A 20574-nucleotide genomic window follows, 5' to 3' on the forward strand; every position below is an offset into this window, starting at 1 on the left:
TTTCTTTATTTTCTTTAGTTGTTTAAATTCATTTTAAAATTTTATTTGTGTTTTTTCTTTCTTTTTTGTATGTTGAGATAGACCCTTTCTTCTAAGTTCTAGTTAGATCATCAAATCTGAAATTTGGGCATCTTTAATGGAGCCCTACAGTAATCTTAAGCCCCACGTAGATAAACTTTCTATCCTAGAGACCTAAGAAGTATGACATGTTGGATTTTAAGACATAAGAATCATTTGCTTTATTGAATCAGGTCTTACCAATTCTTTGCCCATGTCAAAAACCCTGAATGATTAAATGTCAAAAACTATTAAGTCCCTTATAAAAACTGTGTATCATAATAGTACATATGTAACCTATATGAAATTGCCTATCATTCTCAGAAGAGGGAAGGGAAGGGAGGAAAAATTTGGAATACAAAATCTTTTAATAATAAATGCTAAAAATTGTCTTGATATGTAATTGGGAAAATTAAAATGTTATTTAAAATAAAATTTTATTTTATTGCAAACTTTTGCAAACTACTATGCCAACTCTTAAAAAAAATAAAGAAACTACAAATCAGAAAAAATTCAGTTTATTTGATTTCATATGACAGGTTTTTTTCCCTTTATTTTTCTAATTTGCTCATCTACTTGCCAGATACCGACATTCTTTTTTTTTTTTTTTTTATGCAAAAGTAGATGACCTTTATTCGTGTATATTGTAGAGAAAGCATTCATGTCTAGCTTGGACAAGATGGCCTCAGAAGTCTCTTTTTTTTTTTTTTTAATTTAATGATTACTTTATAATGACAACATTATTCCTTGCACTCGTTTCTTTTCCGATTTTTTTCCCCCTCCCTCCCTCCACCCCCTCCCCTAGATGGCAAGCAGTCCTTTATATGTTGGATATGTTGCAGTATATCCTAGATACAATATATGTTTGCAGAACCGAACAGTTCTCTTGTTGCATAGGGAGAATTGGATTCAGAAGGTATAAATAACCCGGGAAGAAAAACTAAAATGCAGATAGTTCACATTTGTTTCCCAGTGTTCGTTCTTTGGGTGTAGCTGCTTATGTCCGTCATTTATCAATTGAAACTTAGGTCTCTTTGTCAAAGAAATCCACTTCCATCAAAATATGTCCTCATACAATATCGTTGTTGAAATGTATAATGATCTCCTGGTTCTGCTCATTTCACTCAGCATCAGTTCATGTAAGTCTCGCCAGTCCTCTCTGTATTCATCCTGCTGGTCATTTCTTACAGAACAATAATATTCCATAACATTCATATACCACAATTTACCCAGCCATTCTCCAATTGATGAGCATCCATTCATTTTCCAGTTTCTAGCCACTACAAACAGGGCTGCTACAAACATTTTGGCACATACAGGTCCCTTTCCCTTCTTTAGTATTTCTTTGGGATATAAGCCCAATAGAAACACTGCTGGATCAAAGATCAAAATTATCACAATTTGATAATTTTTTGGGCATAATTCCAGATTGCTCTCCAGAATGGTTGGATTCGTTCACAACTCCACCAACAATGCATTAGTGTCCCAGTTTTCCTGCATCCCCTCCAACATTCATCATTATTTTTTCCTGTCATCTTAGCCAATCTGACAGGTGTGTAGTGAGATACCGACATTCTTGATTAGAATGACCTATACTCAGTCCATCAATCTAAGACTATATTTTAAGTTTTTTGTTTAGTTTCTAGTCTGCAGTTACACAAACTACTAGTAATCCTAATACAATATCATATTTTTGGAGTCTCCTTTTATCTACATGAGCAATTTGGTCAGCTGAATAAAAACATCAGCATAAAACAGTGAGGGATCCATTCCAGGTTGAAGGTTAGTGAAGTACTCTGCAATCTTCAAGGGTTATGTTGTAAAGGAATGGATTGAATATTCTGGGCCTAATCTCTTTTTCTTTGTTTTATGCCATAACATTTCCACCTAGCATTAACATTATCACCTAGTATATTAATATTACTACTAATCTTAGCAGTTAGTAGTATTCTATATAAATAGCACTGTCTAACATTATCATTACTACCTAGTTTAATAACACTACTAGTAATTTTAAAGCTAATAGTTATTACTAGTAGTTAGTAGTGATAAATATTAGTACCTAGCATTATCATTACTATGTAGTATAAAATAGTAATGTTTATGCCAACAGTTATTACTATTAGTAGTAATAAATATTACTCTCTAGCATCCTTAGCTATTCCATTTGATATATTCATATATACAGCCTAAAGTAATAGCTTTAAACTTCCATGTTTGCTTTAGACATATCACAAAATTTGTTTGCAACAATGCTATCCACATCTTTGTTTTCCTTCACAGAGACTTGTTAATCTGATTATATGTTTGATTGGACAAAAAGATGGATGGTGGTAGAGGGCTGAAAAACAGCCAGTGGGTTTGATATCCCTACTCTCAAGACACATAGGGGACAGACAGAGCTCTGAACTTGGTAGTTGGCAAAATCTGGCTTCAAATTTCTCCCATGATACTTTGATTATCCGATCATGAGTAAGTCAGTGGACCTCAATTTCCACAATTGTAAAATAGGGTAACAATATCAAGAGTATCTATCTACCTCACAGGATTCCTGTGAGATTCAAATGAAATAATGTGTACATAAACTACTTTGCAAACTTTTAAGTGCTGTACAAACATTAGTTACTACCATTATTATTCTCATCATAGCACCAAAAAGAGTCCCTTCATCATTTAAGCTGGAATCAGCTGTCTCCTAGGATTAGGGGGACCCTATGGCAACTTACGTATGGTTATTGATCCTTCCCATAACCTCAATGCTGGATAAAGCGGCTGTTGGAATCTTGAGTTAAATGTGTGCAAGTGTGTCATACCACATGTTATGTCATAAAAAGAAAGGATTCCAGCCTCGTAGTCTAGGAAAATTCCTATCCTCTCAGGATCATTGTCTGTTGTTATTCGTGTCCTTTCTCCATTATGAAATGCCCAGTATTCTAGATCAAATCTTTTTATACACCAAGATTCTCTATTAAACCCCAAACGACTGGCTTCAGAATCTCCTTTGCGTTGAATAGAAGAATAGGCTACTCCTATCCACCATCCTAATCCAGACTTGAGCAAATCCACCTCCCAGTAATGACTCCCAGAAAAAAAAGAGTCCCGGCTCAGCACCTGCCACAGTTTATCAAACCTCTGGGGATTACATAATTGAATCTTGCTAATCAAAACACAGGTCACTGTCAAACGGTCATCAGACAAACGTAGCCGAGAATGCATAGTGTCTGGATCCAGGGTTGGGATTCTGGCATCTGTTTAAAAGAAAATACCCCAAACAAATCATCCATTCCTTCCAAAATATAGTAAAGCAACAACAACAACAACACATCTGAATAATTAGAAACATTCAGAAAAGAATGTTCTGGTTAATTGTACTTAATCAGATACTTGGTTTTACTCCAAGATGTGTTGAAAGACTTTCTAAATTGTATCAAGTTTTTTTTTTTTAAATGCTTTTTATGTTTTTTTCTGGTACATGAGAAAAATCTGGCTCGTCCTTCAATGAATGAGAATCTTGAAATCATTACAGACATCATCATGAAGAATTACGATCATTAAATGGGATTGTAATTGTAAATGGTAAAGATGCTAAATCATCAGGGATTTATTAAGTTTTGTGATTTATTTTTTTCTTCTCCATCACTCCACCATCCTGCAATATTTATACTATGTTTAGCATTGAGTCCTATATTTTGGGATGGATATTGATAAACTAGAGAGCACCCAGGAAAGAGAGACTAGGACATCCAAGGTTCTCTTATAATCATGTTATAGAAGGATTAGTTGAAGGAAGTAAAGCTATTGAGCCTGGGAAGAAAAGCCTTAGGGAGTGCAGGTAGGGTAATGGTGGTAGGTCAAGAAATAAAAGCTTTCTTCAAGTCTTTAAAGATCAGTTTTATGGAAGAGACTTCAGACTTGTGATGTTCTGCTCCAAGGACAAAAGTAGGACTATAGGGTAGATTTAGAATTGAAAAAGACTTCGTGGGCCATTAGTTCAATCTTCTCACTTTATAGATGAGGAAACTGAGGTAGAGGGAAGACAGGGTTTGAATCTACATGTTCTTATTTCAGGATTTAACATCCATCTACTTCAAAATTGTCTTTTAATTGGCAAAAGCTGTCAAGACAGATTTAAGACTAATGTAAAGAAAAACTTCCAAGAGTTAGAATTATCCACAAATTGAATAGGTTATCTTAGGAGAGAGTCCATTTCTTTTTATTTATTGACAACCAATTTGAGCAGATTTTATAGGGGAGAAACTTGGCCAGATGGATTTTGACATTCTTTCCAACTCTGAGATTCTGCAAAATGAGAACAAGCTTAAAAAAGACAAGTTTGGAAAGAAGAAGGCTATAGAGGAAGGAAGATATGAAATTTTTAAATTCATAAATGTTATTCACTAAATCTTGGAATCATAGCTCTAGAAGCAGAGATTCCTCTTCAAGCCAGAAAAAAATAGATTTAGAACACATAAAGAGGATCCTATCTTTATAGAACAATTGTTCATTTATGGAATTCATTACCCACAAGGTAGTGGTAAGAGTTGGAAAACAATACACAAAAAAAGGTTTAAAAAGGTATTTAGAAAAATCAAACTAATGGAAAATCCATTTTAAGAGAGATTAGTATATTTTGGGATACTCCTGACCTTTTCAAGTTGACAACAGCACATCACCTTATTATGATATTTGTTTTCACAGACTGGGTTTCATTTGATTCTGTCAACATCCATGTAAGTTTACAGGGTTTCTCCTGTTTTTCCTTACTATTATTATTAGGCTTGGACTTATGAATTCATTAATTCACGAAAACCCATTCACTATTCTGCAACATGTTGTCTTAAAGATTTGTTTGGTGTTCCTGAGAAATTAAATGACTTCTCTAGGGTCACATGATATACCAAAGGTGAGGCTTGACCTGAGCTCTTCCTAACTCTATCCACAGTGTTTCTTAAAGTGGTTTTTATCATTCTCATTTAATAGTTTAAGAAGCTGAAAATCAAAGAAGTTAAGTGAATTGACCACACAGATAGATTTGGAACTCAAACTGCTGTCTAACCCTCAATTCTGGACTTTTTCTGCTATACATGCTGCTATCAGGGAGGAAAATATTGCTCTCTTTTTTGGGGATAGTTTCTTCCTTCCTTCCATCCTTCCTTTCATCTCTTTTCTTCTTTCCATCCTTCCTTTTTTTTCTTTCCATTCTCCCTTCTTTCCTTCCTTCCTTCCCTCTTTTCTTCCTTCTTTCCTTTCTTCCTTCCTTCCCTCTTTCCTTCCTTCCTTTCTTCCATTCTTCCTTTTTTCCTTCCTTCCTTCCTTCCTTCCTTCTTTCTTTCCTTCCTTCCTTTCTTCCTTCCTTCCCTCTTTCTTTCCTTCCTTTCTTCCATTCTTCCTTTTTTCCTTCCTTCCTTCCTTCCTTCCTTCCCTCCCTCTATTCCTTTCCTCCCTTCCTTGCTTCCACACACTCTCTCTCCCTCCTTCTCTTTTTCCCTCCCTCCATCCCTTCCTTTTTTCCTTCCTTCCTTCCTTCCCTCCCTCTATTCCTTTCCTCCCTTCCTTGCTTCCACACACTCTCTCTCCCTCCTTCTCTTTTTCCCTCCCTCCATCCCTTCCTTTTTTCCTTTCCCCCTCCCTATCTCCTTTCCTTCCTTCCTTCCTGTTCCCCTGCCTCTCTCTATCTGAAATGGAACTATATTTCATTGGCAGAGCAAATATCTACTGAAGAAATTCTTCCTGAATTCTGACGACTACTTTGCAATTTATAATCATGTATTGTGGCACTGAAATATTAAGGGACTTGTCTAGTGTCACATTGTCAATATAGGCAAAGGCAGGACTAGAACCCAGGTCTCCATGACTCTAAAGCTGGTTCTCTAAGCTCTCACTCAAACTGTCTCTAATAATTTCCTTTTATGGTTGTCCCTTGATGTCACTGTGAGAGGTAGAATGCTGAACGGGATGAGTTATGAATCTGACTCAGTGTGACACTTTAAGGTTCTTAAGATCTTAATCTGAGTATGTGTAACTTCTTAAGTACCTTTTCATACTTTGTAAAAAGTAATTCAAAACATTCTGTCTCTGTCAGAACTATGAAAATATAGCTTCTTTTCCCTTTGTCACTTATGAACTCTTCCCTTCAACTCCCACCTACTCAGGAAAGACCACATTAGTTCATAGAATAAGTTCCTACTTATTTTCCTCCTCTTCTTGACATTATCACACACTGTAGATATTCAGATACTTTTACCTGGAAAGCCTTCAGAAACTTGTAATGATAAATTAGTTATATTTAAATTCAGTCCTATTAATGCTATCCCAAAGTGGACATCATAATGACATGGCTGAGAGAGCACTGGAATTTGAATCCAGAAATCTGGATTTTAGTCCTTATTCTGCAATTTGCTTATAACATGACTTCATACTAATTCTTTAGGCTAAGTCTTGATCCTCTCATCAAGTGGAAAGGGCCTCTAAGGTCCTTTATATCTCTAAAATACTATTAGGCCTGACTCCCACCCCATTTCAACCTATATCAATACATTTTAAAAATGGGTTAAAAGATATTCTTTATTATTGTTATTTCATCATGTAGACTAGAATAATTACAAAGGATCAGTTTATCTATTTGTCATGATATCTTTAGAGAGATTTAGAGTTTTTCTTGAATAATGATTTGCATCTGTATCCAAAGTACATTTTTTTGGGGGTAGATCTAGACAAATGATTTTATCAGTACAAGGAATTTCCTCATGAGAAAACTTACTCTATTAATAATAAAATTCTTCATTTCCTTTCTCTTTATTATTATTGGGCATGGCTAAACTCCTGGTGGGAAATCCCTTCTACTATATATCAATTCTTCTGCAACTTACAATGTACTGAGAAGTTTAGAATATGTTTAGGGTCACATAACCAGTAAAGGTCAGAGGTTATTCTAATTCATATCACTCTCATCCTGCATAGCCCAATTGATTTTTAGAGCCTGACTTGCTGGACTTTGCATTCATCACCCTTAAGTTTCTTTTGAGAGCTTGGTACAGGGTGCTGTGGACCAAGTTTGATTTTCCATGACCAATATGGAGTCTAATGCTTTAAAATGCAACTAAAATACTTTGTTTTGACATGGAAAGCATTTTAAAATGATGAAAGGATACTCTGTATTCCTTTACACATTAATGTTACCTTACATTTTAAGAAGAGTAAACGTTCAGGTGTGGAAGGTGTTTTCAGCAGGGTACCAGGTTTTGTCTTGGAAGATACAGAAAGCTGGCTGCAGGCATCTATGAAAAATTACAAGAGACTTTTATTATGCACTCAGTAAAACAACTCACCTATTCTGGACAGTTTGCAGTGGTTTTGATTTTTTTTCTGACAAAAAAAATCTTACTTTACTATATTGTGAGTGTAAGACATTTGGATGAGAAGAAAATCATATTTACTTGAAGGTAGTCTCAATCTGTCCTAGATAATAAATAGAGACTATTTTAGTCAAAAAGAAAGTCTTAAAATTAGAATAAGAAGGAGTTAGATAAGGTTGATAATTCCTAAGAAATTAAGGTGGAAGAGAGAGTGGTTAGGCACATATAAAATAGCAAGATGGTGGGCACAAATATTTTATAAATGAGGTAGGGTCAGATAGCAAGCTTTTTTTACAGGCAGATAAATTTAGGATCAATAGTATGATTTACATCTGTGGTACCTGGGTGATACTGATGCATGCTTTTGCACTCTCAAGACAAAATTACAAAGAATAAGTGATATCATCTCTCTCTTCCCTCTGTTCTTCTCTCCTCCCTATTCCTTTTCCATGCTTCTCCTTTCCTTCCTCAATCCCTCATTCCTTTCCCTTTCCACATTTCCTTTCTTTCCCCCCCTCTACTCTCCCTTCCCCATCTTCTCTTCTTTTCTTTCTTCCACTTCTTTTCTCTTCTCTCATACCCCGTTTCCTCTTCTCTTTTCCCCATCCCTTCCCCTCACTTCTCTCTTTTCTACTCTTCTCTCTTTTTTCTTCTCTTGTGCTTTCACATTTCCTCTTCTCTCCTCTTTGTTTTCCTTTCCCATTTTCTTTTCTTTCCTCTCCCCTTCATTTCCCTTTCTTCTTTCTTTTTCTCCCTTCTCTCTCCTCTTCCTCTTCTCTTTATTTCCTTTGTTCCATCCTTCCTTTGCTCCCCCTTTACTCCCTACTTAGTGTTTGTAGGACACTGTGTTGTTTGTTGAATATTTCAGAAATGCTTGTACTAGATATATTTATATTTTTGTGTATCTTATTTCTGTATTATTTAACCTTCTGGAGACTATTTGCTTTCTTTTACCTCTCCCCTGGATGTTTATGTATTGTATGCTTCTTTTTTTTCTTTATTCATTGTTTCCATTGATATTTTCATTTTTTTAAAGGTATTTCTTCCTAGGAAGATTTATTTTATTTTTATTCTGCTTTTATCTTTTTGTTGTTCTTTTACTTTGTTCTCTAAAGCTATTTCAAACAATCCAGAGAAGGAACTGATAATAAACCGGGATCCTTGCCCACTCTTTGTGTTGCATAGGTTTATGAGCACCAAAAACATAAACCTCTTAAAGTCAGCATCTCTTTTCAATTTTGTCTGTATATCCTTGGTGTCACTTAATATTTGTCAAAATAAATTGAATTTTCAAAAATAGAAAAGACCTAGATAACTATTTTCTTAGTTCTAGTTATCTTAATATTTCTACTTATAAAGGAATATTAGTGTTAGTACTTCCTTTTTTGGCAGATTTCAATACATGTTTACTGAATGAATGAGTGACTGAAGAAAGAAAGGGAAAATAGCATGAACAGGGGCAAAGAGGATGGTAATCAGGAGAATTGGGCTACAGAAGAGGATTTCTTTTAAAATTTTTTCAAAAATTGTAGTAGAATGAATAAAGACAGTTTGGAACCAGATTTTGAAATGTCTTCAGTGCAGCATCAAGGGATATGGGCTTTATCTTGTAGGTCTTTGAAACCATTAAACTTTTTAAAGCAGAAGAATGTCATGATGAAAAGCATTTTCGAAAGGTAAGTTTGGCAGATTAATCTGGGCTCAAGAGACCTGGCATATGTCAGATAGGAAAAGTATTCTAGATTGCCTGCAAAGAAATTAAGTTAAATAAAAGTGGTTTACCTTCTTTAAGGCGCACTTCTAGTGACTGCTGTAGAGTGGTAGAAACAGCTGTGGATAAGTTCCTATAATAGGTCTTAGCATGCTCAAATGTGACAGGTATTGGATGGCATAATTCTGTAGGAATCATATGCTGCATAATTTCCTTTTCTGATGCTGTATATTCCTAAAGGAAACAACTAATTTTATATTTTGTTTAAACAAATTTGTGAAAGGGAAAAGAATAACACTCCTCTTATTATACCTTCTTACCAAGAAAACCCAGATACCCATTCACCCTGCTGATTTTCACAGTTTTTAGCTTGGAGTCCCTCCACTGAACTCCTACCATGGTGCCTCACTGTAGTGTGGAAATCATCCTGTTCCAAAAATCTATTCTATGAGAGTTTAAGCATTTATAGGTCTTTATTGGCTGGCAAGGCTTTGAGTAAGGCTACAGAGTGTCTATCATTCAAATACCAGGCTAGATCAATCTGTCAATCAACAAGCATTTATTAAGAGCTTACCATTCACCAGATATTATACTGAATACTGGGGATATAGAATCAAAATAAAAGAAAAATATTCCCCTTCTTAAGGAGCTTACATTCTAATGCAGGGGACAACATATATAAATCAAAGCATACAAAAGAAATAGAAGTAGGTACAGTGTGACCTTAAAGGGGTCGGCCCTACCAAGTGAAGGAAGAGGGATGGAATGGGACTAGAAAAGGCCTCTTAGAAGAAGTAGTGCTGGAGCTGAGTCTTAAAGAAAACTGGTAATTCCATGATGCAAAAGTTAGAAAGGCAACATTCCAGGCATTGGGAAAAGCCAGTGCTAATGAGTATTTCTGTCATGATAACTCCCAGAATCATCTACTAGATTGCAAAAGAGTTATTATTTGTGTCAAGAGACAGTGTTGGATAAAGGATAGAATATTGGAGTAGGAAACAAGCAATCTTGGATTCAGATTCTGCCTATGACACTTAGACCGTGGACAAGTTAATTAACCTTTCTAGGTATCAATTTTCACATCTATAAAATGGGAATAACAAAATTTTCAGTACCTGCTGTACAGAGTTGCTGAGAGGTTCAAATGAGAACTGATGTTGAGCAAAATAAGGAAAACATTATACAATGCAACAGATTGGAAAATTCCATCTGCATCCAAAGAGAGAACTGTGGAGACTGAATATAAATCAGCACTTGCTTCGTTATCTTTTTTTCCCTCTCATTCTTTTTGTTGTTGTTCACTTGTATTTTGTTGACTTACTCATTTACTTTTCTTTTTGATCTGATTTTTCTTGTGCAGCAAGAGAATTGTATAAATGTTTACACATATTGGATTTAACACATATAACATATATATTATATATTGGATTGTTTGCCATCTAGGGGAGGGGAGGGGAAGAAGAAGGGGAAAATCTGAAACACAAGGCTATGCAAGGGTCAATGTTGAAAAATTATCTGTGCATATGTTTTGAAAATAAAAAGTTTTTGGGGCAGCTAGATGACACAGTGGTTAGAGCACCAGCCCTGAAATCAGGAGGATCTGAGTTCAAATTTTACCTCAGACACTTAACACTTCCTAGCTGTATGACCCTAGGCAAGTTACTTAACCCCAATTGCCTCAGTAAAAAAAAAAAAATAAGTAAAAAGTTTTTTAAAAATAAAAAAAATAAAATTTAAATGCAAAACAAATCAAAAAAAAAAAAAAAAGAAGAAGAAAGAAAAGAAAAAAAAACTGGCTCAGAGCTAGGGAGACCTGGGATCAAGTTCTTTTTCTGGTACATAATGACTGTGTGACTCTGGGAAAATGTTTCATCTCTCAATGCTCTAGTCAACTGCGATTAAAGGTTGCAGAGAAGGTTTTTTATGTGAAATGATTTCAAATTATTTTTTTCCTCATTAGTATTTAATTTTTCCAAATACCTGTAAAGATAATTTTCAACATTATTTTTGTAAGATTTCTATATTTTTCTCATTTCCTCCTTTCCCTCTCCCTTCCCAAGATATAAAGCAATCTGATGTAGATTAAATATGTACAATCCTTTTAAATATATTTCCATATTTGTTATGTTGTGTAAGAAAAATCAGAACAAAAGAAAAACCACAAGAAAGCAAAAGCAAACAAAAATAGTGAAAAAAGTATGCTTCAACCTATATTCAGTCTTCATAATTCTCTCTCAGGATAAGGATGGATTTTCTATCCCAAGTCAGTTGGAATTGTCTTGAATCACCACATTGCTGAGAAGAGCTAAATTTGTCACAGTTGATCATCCATAATATAATCTTGCTGTTACTGAGAACAATGTTCTCCTGATTTTGTTCACTTCATTCAGCATTAGTTCCTAGAAGTCTTTCCAGGACTTTCTGAAATCAACTTGCTCATCATTTCTTATAGAACAAGACTATTCCATTATATTCATATGCCATAACTTATTTACCCATAACCTACTTGCTAAGTGTCCTTTCCCCTCTTTTATGTTCTCTTTGGGATACATACTAAGTAGAGACACTGCTGGATCAAAGGATATACACAGTTTTATAGCCCTTTGGGCAGAGTTCCATATTGCTCTTTAGAATGGTTGGCTCAGTTCACAACTCCATCAACAATGCATAAGTTTCCCATTTTCTCACATTCCCTCCAACATTTAACATTATCTTTTCCTGTCATCTCAGCCAATTGCAGAAAAGATTTTGACCTGCATTGGTGATTTCACTGGGGTAGGAAACTCTGGGCAAGAATACTCCCTCCTCAAATGTAGATCAGCAACTGTTCTGCCATTTATAGTCTCTCAGAGCTGCCTCAGATACTAAAGGGTTAAATGATTTGCCCAGAACCATACTACAAGGAAGTATCCGAGGTTTTGAATCCATATCCTTTTGCCTCTGGGGTCAGTTCTCTACTCAGAACTCCATGCTACACTAAATACAAGTTTTTGTTCAATTGTTTCAGTCACGTCCATCTCTTCACGATCCCATTTGGGGTTTTCTTGCCAAAATACTAGAGTGGTTTTACTATTTCCTTCTCTGGCTCATTTTTCAGATGAACAAACTAAGGCAAAAAGTGTCAAGCGCAGTGTCACACAACTAATGATTTTCTGAGGCTGGATTTGAATATAGGAAGATGTATCTTTTTGATTTCAAGCCCAGTGCTCTATGCTCTATGGCACCACCTTGCTGCCCCACATTACATATAGTAACCTATACTTATAGGTATTGAAATTAAAATATTGAATTGAATTATTAAGAATTATTGAACTGAATACCCTAGGTATACAGTAAACAAGAAATGTTTGTTGAATTTGAATGTGAATGTGAGTTTGACTACAGTGAACTTTAAAAAAAAATCTCTGGGTTTGATTCCCTTGGATGAAATTACTTCAGACATTGTAGACTTATAAGTTTGAGAAACTAGACCCTGAAGATACAAACAGGTAAAAATGGCCAGGAGGTCTTTCCATCACCCTACTCCCTATTACCTATAACTGAAGGTGATTCTATCATGCTGTTCCCACCACCATTTGGAGGAAGGACACTGATACATTCAAATAAATCTACATTTGGAACAATTCTCTAGAAATTCCACTTTTGTCTATATAAATATAGTAATAAGCCCAGAAAAGAGGGAAAATGAGAGAATTTTTGCATGCTTTGAATAATTATTCACAGTCTATTGACTAAATAAGATTGTCTGGCTATTTTAAGATAAACTATACAGGGTATATACCTATCTGCATGAGTAGATTAAATACTACTTTCTTGTTCTGCCCTTTATATTTGGTATTTTATGATTTTCTGAATGCACTCCAGCAGGTATAAAGGTGGGGCATCTAGGTGGCACAGTAGATAGAGTGCTGGGTTTAGTTATAGTCACGAAGACTTGAATTCAAATTCAGTCTAAGAAACTTCCTTGCTGTGTGATCTTGGACAAAACATTTAACAGTGGACAGTGGAGAAGGAAATGGTAAACCATTCCATTATCTTTGCCAATAAAACCCTATAGACAGTGGTCCATAGGGTTGTGAAGAATAAATAGGGCATGAGTAAAATCACTGAACAACAAAAAGGTGAAAAAGGAGTTCTGTCTTTTTATAATGTCTGGACCAATCCAAGATTCCTTAGCAGTGATACTATACACTATAAGAGAAGTCTTATGCTGTATTCCAAGCAGCCCCATTTTCTCATCATGGAACATAATTTATAATTGAACTTATGTGCACCAATGCATGAATTGAGAGGGAAAAAAAACAAAAAAGAAAGGTTCTTAAAGTACTCCAAATGCCATATAAATATAGATTTTAATCACTATGAACCAAGATTAGTAGTTGATGACTTAAGAGTCAGAAATCTGTTACCTGTAACAACTGAATAGGATCTTCTTGTTGATGTATTTTTTGGATTTTATAGGAAAAGTTGTTCATGTTATTAATTCGTTCTTGGCACAATTCCACTTGCTCATCATATGTTCTAAATGTCTGTTGGGTGTTTTTATCAATGAATTGCTTTGCAGCCATTTCCTCTTCATCAAGTAATAACCGGAGTTCAGTAAATTTTCCTGTTATCCACATTTTGGTAGCTTCAGAATGTTCCTAAATATAAAAAAAAATAAAAAATTTTCTAGCTGATCATTCATTTCTCAGTTTATGAATGTGTCATGTGCATACATGGCTGACTAACATTATGTCCGGGATTAGGGATGGAAGTGAACATATTGTGTGTATTAGAAAGGGGATAAAGGAAAGGGTGGTTGGGTAAGAGGCATGGCAAATACTCTGAAACCTGGAAACATTCCCTGAGCCTTCAAGTTCCCTTCATTTAAAAAAAATATTTATACCCCCCCCCAATTACAAGTAAAGATAATTTTAAGCATTCATTTTTTAAAAATTTGAGTTCCAAATTTTCTTCTCCCTCCCTTTTCCCCCTCCTAAGCATTTTGATATAGGTTACATGCTCAATCATGCAAAAAATATTTCCATATTAGTCACATTGTAAAAGACATGGACCAAACAAAAACATGGAAAAATAAAGTGAAAATGGTATGGTTTCCTCTGCATTCAGACTTCATCAGTTCTTTCTCTGGATGTGGATAACATTTTTCACCATGAATGCTGTGGAATTGTCTGAGATCATTGTATGGCTGAGAATAGCTAAGTCATTCACAATTCATCATCATACAAAACTGCTGTTTCTGTGTAGATATTCTCCTGTTTCTGCTCACTTCACTTTGTAGAAGTTTTTCTCTTTTTTCTGAAATCATCTTGCTTATCATTTCTTATGGCATAATAGTATTTCACAACAATCATATACCACAACTTGTTCAGCTACTCCTCAGTTGATGGACATCCCTTCAATTTTCAATTTTTTGCACCACAAAAAGAGCTGCTATAAATATTTTTGTACAAATAGGTCATTTTTCCTTTTTAAAAAAATCTCTCTGGGATACAGACCTAGTACTTATGTTTCTGGATCAAAAGGTATGCACAGTTTATAGCTCTTTGGGCATAATTCCAAATTGTTCTTCTAGAATGGTTGGATCAGCTCCCGACTCCATTAACAATGCATTAGTGTCCCAATTTTCATTTTCTTTTATATCATAATAACCAATCTGATAAGTGCGAAGTAACACCTTAGAATTGTTTTCATTTGCATTTCTCTAATCAATAGTGATCTAGAGCATTTTTTATGACTATATCTAATTTCGGTTTCTTCATCTGAAAACTGCCTGTTTTTTATTCTTTGACCTTTTATCAACTGAGGAATCACTTATCCTTTTAAAAATTTGACTCAGTTCAATTTTTCTCCAACTTTTTGCTTTTCTTCTAATTTTTATTGTATTGAGATAATTGATATAATTTTAAAAATTGATATAATCAAAATTATCCATTTTATATCTCGTAATATTCTTTATTTCCTACTTGATCATAAATTCTTCCCATCTCCATAGATTAAACAAACTATTCCTTGCTCTCCTAATTTGTTTATGGTATTAGACTTATGTCTAATTTGTGTCTTGGTATATACAATGTAACATGTTGGTTTATAACAAGTTTCTACTATACTTCTTTCCACAAGTTCCATCTTAACAGATTTCAAGTAACCTCTGGTCAGAAGGGTTGTAGAGATTCCCTTCTCAAGGGAAACAATTTCCTTAGAGAAAGTTCAGACTACTTGCAGAAATGATCTATAATCAACCCCCTTGAATCCTTCACTTCCCTTCTTGCATTAATTTTCATATTTGAATATGTCCTACTTCCCCCTTCCCAAACTCATTTCTAGCTCCTAGACTTAAAAACAATGCAGTTTCATATTAGAACTTCCCCCACTGCCTGAGGCCTCTTCTACTCAGAAAATTCAACTATCCTGGTAGCCTACTAAACATGGAGCATCTCACTCTATAAAAGCCTTCCTCCTTCTCCCACTGGTGAATGCTTCCAGGAGTCTCCATTTTGTGAAGACCCCCAGATTCCCCTTTATTCCCCTTCTAGGTCTTTTCAGGTACCTTTCTCCCTTTTCCTTCTCCCTTTTTAGCTCCCTTTTGTGTGCTATCTTTCCCTGGAGAGCAGGGACTATTTTTTATTTTTATTCTGGCTTGTATTTTTATTGGGACATAGCAAACCTTTAATAAATGTTTGCTTGCTTGCTTGCTGAATGGTTAATATGGATTGGAAATTCTTCCATGTCTCTCTACAGGTCCAACATGTAAGCTGTCATATCTTCTGGGTGACTCCTATGCCTAAAGAAAATACCTGTCCCTCTAAAGACACATACTTGAACACCAATCCAATTAAATCCTGACGACAGAGGAACAGGGAAGCTGGCTATAAGCCAGAAAAACTTGTGGGGTAGGAGTTGGCCCACTTCCTGATGGCTCCCCTCAAATGGTTTGCAGAAACTCAGCCAAGTTCCTGTAAAAACATGTTGATTCTTAAAGGAGTCGTGCTTCACTTGAACCTAGGCCAGACTCAAATGAGGAATCATAACACAGTCCCTGGACACAGTGTCTTCTTTGTTGCAGCTAACATAAAAATGACTAGGATGCCTTATGAGCTTTGTAATCTCACCCATGGAGAAGATTTTCTGCCCAAGACTTTGCCACTAGGAAATCCGGGATCCCCCAGATAAGAGGCTCAGTAGTTGGTCCTCCCTCAAATTGGTAATATTTTCTACATCATTGCTAAATATTTTTTACAATTTCTACAAACATTTCTAAAATTTTTTTAAGAATTACATTAGTATCGCTATAATTATATTAGTATTAGGGCTTATTAGCTATTGTTATTTTTGCTGAAAATTGCCTATGTATTTGCTTTTTATATAAATCAATAAAATATCTATCTTCCTAAGTGTGTCTTATTGTAGGTGTGAATTTGAATCATAAATTTTTTTAATCATACACTTGCTTCATTCTTTTCTCCCTGCCTGCTTTTCTAGTCTTGTTCCTGGGCTGCTCTTACCCTAAGTCAATCCACATTTATGCTTAAATTTTTTCCTGATGGATTGTCATTGTTTCTTGGCAATCTTTTTATCCTACACTGAATGGTTTCCTATTTCATTTTGCAAAGTAATTCATCCCAAATTTTACAATTCTCTTTGAATAGTCCTTTCCCAATTCTCATCAAATATCCCTTTCTCTTTCCCATACTAATAGCTTATTATTTCACCTATGTTTATTACTAATAAGGGTAAAGTCATCTTTTGAATGAACAACCTAACTATCCTTTCTTCAAACCTCAAAGCTTCTCAATTTATTCCTTTCTTCTTGTCTTAAAGTAAGAGGTGTTTATTTCTGTTTAAGAATGACTATTGCACCTGCTCTAATTATTTCATCACCCTATTACTCTCCTCTAGGATTTTGTTCCTTCAAGCATTTTGGATGAATTTTCAATGACTCCCTTTCTAGTAATTCTTCCCCGCTCTGACAGCTCTGTGTTCAGATCTTCTCAATTCTCTTTAAAATACCTTTGGGTATTTAGACTTATGATGGGAAGAGCCGTCTGCATTTGCATCCAAAGAGAGAACTGTGAAGATTGAATGAAGATCAAAACATAGTATTTTCACCGTTTTTGTAGGTAGTATTTTCACCTTTTTTGTAGGCGTTTGTTTTTTCTTGTATTTTTTCCTTCTTGATCTGATTTTTCTTGCACAGCATGATGAATATGGAGATATATTTAGAAGAATTAAACATGTTTAACCTATATTGAATTGCTTGCTCTCTGGGGGAGAAAGGAAGGGGAAGGGAGGGAGAAAAATTTGGAACACAAGATTTTGCAAAGGTGAATGTTGAAAACTACCTTTCCGTGTAATAAAAAGCTATGATAAAAATAAAATAAAGTGTCTTTGGACATTAGGAACTTCATAAACATGCATATTTCCACACATAAAGAACAGAGTAAAGAAGATTGTATATAGAACAGCATATTTTTATTTTCTACAGCTTTTAAAAGCATATATTAAAGTAAAACAGTAGGACCCACAGTTTACTCTTTTCTGAATCTTCTTTTGAATCTTCTACTATCTTCTGTTCATTTCCAATTTTAATCAATGATCCTTCTTTGTTCCTATTTTTAAAAGCATCATTATTATCCTTCTCTCTCCCCATCAAAAATTTAAAAGACCTTCTTTGTTATAAATAAATATAGTCATACAAAACGAATTGGTGTGTCTGAAAATGCAAGTCTTATTCTATTCCTATAATGTACCACCTCTCTACCAATATTTGGGAAAAATGTTGCCTCATCAGTTTTCTGGACTTGTGATTGATCATTGAATTAATTTATGCTCTTAAGATTATCAGAATTATTTTTCTATACAATATTGCAATAATTGAACAAATTGTTCTTCTGTCTCTTCTCATTTAACTATACATCAGTTCTCAGTTAACTATATATCTTTCCAAGTTTCTCCAAATCTATCCCTTTGGCCATTTTATGATATAATAGTATTCCAATATGACCATATATGGCAATTTGCCCAGCCATGCCTCATGATGGGTACAAATCTTTTTTCAGTTCTTTGCTATAATAAAAGTGCTACAAAAAAGTGCTACTACAAATTCTTCTCACTTTTAAGAATAACTTCATTAATGCTTCTTATCCTACTGAGCTAACTATAGCTTCTCTCATTGCTAAACATATGTTAAAAAGTAGCCTACATCTGGTGTCTCTGTTGATTAGCTCCTACTATCTGCAATCTGGTTTCCCATTGCTAAAATTATTCCCTACAATTCAGTAATGATCTCTTTATTGTCAAATCCATTGGTTCTTTCTTAGATTTATCCTTCTTGATTTTCCTGTAGCATTTGAACTTCTATCTATCCTCTCTGCGCCCATACTTTCCACTCTTTTGGCTTCTGTAATCCCTTTGCTCCTTTTGCACTTCTCAGACCACTCCTTTTCTGTTTCAAATGTTGGTTCTTTTAGTTTGTATCTGTAATTCCATTGGCATAGGGAACTCCCTGTGAGGATTCTCTTTCTACCTAATGCAGATTGCCAACTGTTGTGCAATTTAGTTTTAGACTTACCTGTGAGTAACAGTGAGAAATAAAGTAGCTTGTCCAGGGTCATACATAAGACCAGGTCTTTTTGACTCTGAGTTAAGCTTTCTATACACAAGATATGCTGCTATTTTGTTGGCTCATATGCTTCCAAAGTTCTTCCATAAAGGACTTAGTCAATGTACAAAGTGGTTTGATAGGAGGGCTTCTTCTGAATTTTTTAGATATTACAAAGGTCCTAGTGAAGTATACAGGCTATCCATCTATTATCCATAGCTGGATAACCTTATTTGGTCATATATCTCTTGAATGAGATCCCATTTTTTCTTATATCTAAATCATCATTGGTAAAATGCTGTAAGTTACTTATGTCCAACCACATGTCTCTTAACTGCCCCGAATGTGATCTAACATTACTTTCTTGTGCTGGGAGAATTAGGCTTTTCAGCCCCTATTACTTTGTATCATCATTTAACCTTTTTACATTTTCTAAAGCATTTTCTGTTACCTTTAAGAACTATTTATACTGTAATACTTGTTAATTTTACTTGTGTAATTTTATCCCACTTAATTATAAGTTTATCGAAATCAAAGACCTCATGTTGACAGGAATAGATAATGATAAATGTTGGAAAGAATGTGGGGAAACTGGGACACAATACATTGTTGGTGAAGTTGTGAACTGTCCATTCTAGAGAGCAATTTGGAACTATGTCCAAAGGGCTATAAAACAGTGCAAATGCCCTTTGATCCAAAAATGTCACTATTGAGTCCTTTTCCCAAAGAGACTATAAAAGAGGGAAAAGGACCCACATGCACAAAACTGTTGGAAGCAGCACTTTTTGTAGTGTCAAGAAATTGGAAATTGAATGGATGCCTAGCAACCGGGGAATGGGTAAATGAGTTTTGGTATATGAATGTAATGGAATATTATTGCTCTATAAAAAATGATGAGCAGGCTGATTTCAAAAGGCCTGGAAATTGCTGAGTAAAGTGAGCAGAACCAGAACACTGTACACAGTAACATCAAGATTATGTGACAGATGATCAAACAATGACAGATTTAGTTCTTCTCAGCAATGTGATGATCCAAGACAATTCCAATTGACTTGGGATAGAAAATGCTATCCTCAGTCTGAGAGAGAACTACGGAGACTGAATATAGATTAAAGAATATTCTTTGCCATTTCTATTTGCTTTTTCTTTCTTGTGGTTTTTCCCTTTTGGTCTGATTTTTCTTATACAACATGACAAATATTAAAATATATTTAAAAGGATTGTACATATTTAACCTATATCAGATTGCTTTCCCTTGGGAAGGGAAGGGAGGAAAGGAGAAAAATATATGGAAATCTTACAAAAATGAACGTTGAAAATTATCTTTACAGGTATTTGGAAAAATTAAATACTATTGAGAAAGAAGAAATAATTATACATCATTTCACATAAAAAAATCTTCTCTACAACTTTTAATCTCAGTTGCTTAGAGCACTGAGAGATCAAGCATTTTCCCAGAGTCACACAGTCATTATGTATCAGAGGAAGAGCTTGTCCACCTAGCTTTGAGACCAGAGGGAAGAGGAAAAGAATGGAAACTCAAAATCTTACAAAAAAGATTGTTGAAATCTATCTTTATATGTAATTGGAAAAATAAAATGCTATTGAGAAAACAAAAAATAAAACAAAGACTCTGTCTTATTTATCTTTATATTGTTTCTTTTTCTCTACCCACCTTGTCCTTCTTTATGTCCTCTAGCTCCTACTAGTAGTTAACACAATGCACTGTGCATACTAGTCACTTAATATATATCAAATGAATGGATGAATGACTCATCTTCTCTCTTCAACTAGACCATGTGCTTTTAGAGGATAAGGATTATATTTTTTCATTTCTTGTGTATACC

The 20574-nt window shown here is 34.7% G+C and overlaps 1 protein-coding gene across 1 annotated transcript in view; it reads right to left on the reverse strand.

Annotated features, from left to right (window-relative positions):
* Positions 1-559: 559 nt before the first annotated feature.
* The window catches only part of TRIM14 (tripartite motif containing 14), a 37272-nt gene continuing 17257 nt past the window's right edge, over positions 560-20574 (reverse strand). The window contains exons 3-6 of the mRNA XM_051967003.1: positions 13533-13766; positions 9195-9357; positions 7242-7334; positions 560-3305 (exon numbers count right to left, since the gene is read on the reverse strand). Coding sequence (XP_051822963.1) covers positions 2770-3305; positions 7242-7334; positions 9195-9357; positions 13533-13766 — 1026 coding nt within the window. The 3' untranslated portion in view covers positions 560-2769. The remainder of the gene's footprint in view (positions 3306-7241; positions 7335-9194; positions 9358-13532; positions 13767-20574) is intronic.

This window comes from Antechinus flavipes, chromosome 1 (assembly GCF_016432865.1).
Source record: "Antechinus flavipes isolate AdamAnt ecotype Samford, QLD, Australia chromosome 1, AdamAnt_v2, whole genome shotgun sequence".
In the NCBI taxonomy this organism is placed as follows: Eukaryota; Metazoa; Chordata; class Mammalia; order Dasyuromorphia; family Dasyuridae; genus Antechinus; species Antechinus flavipes.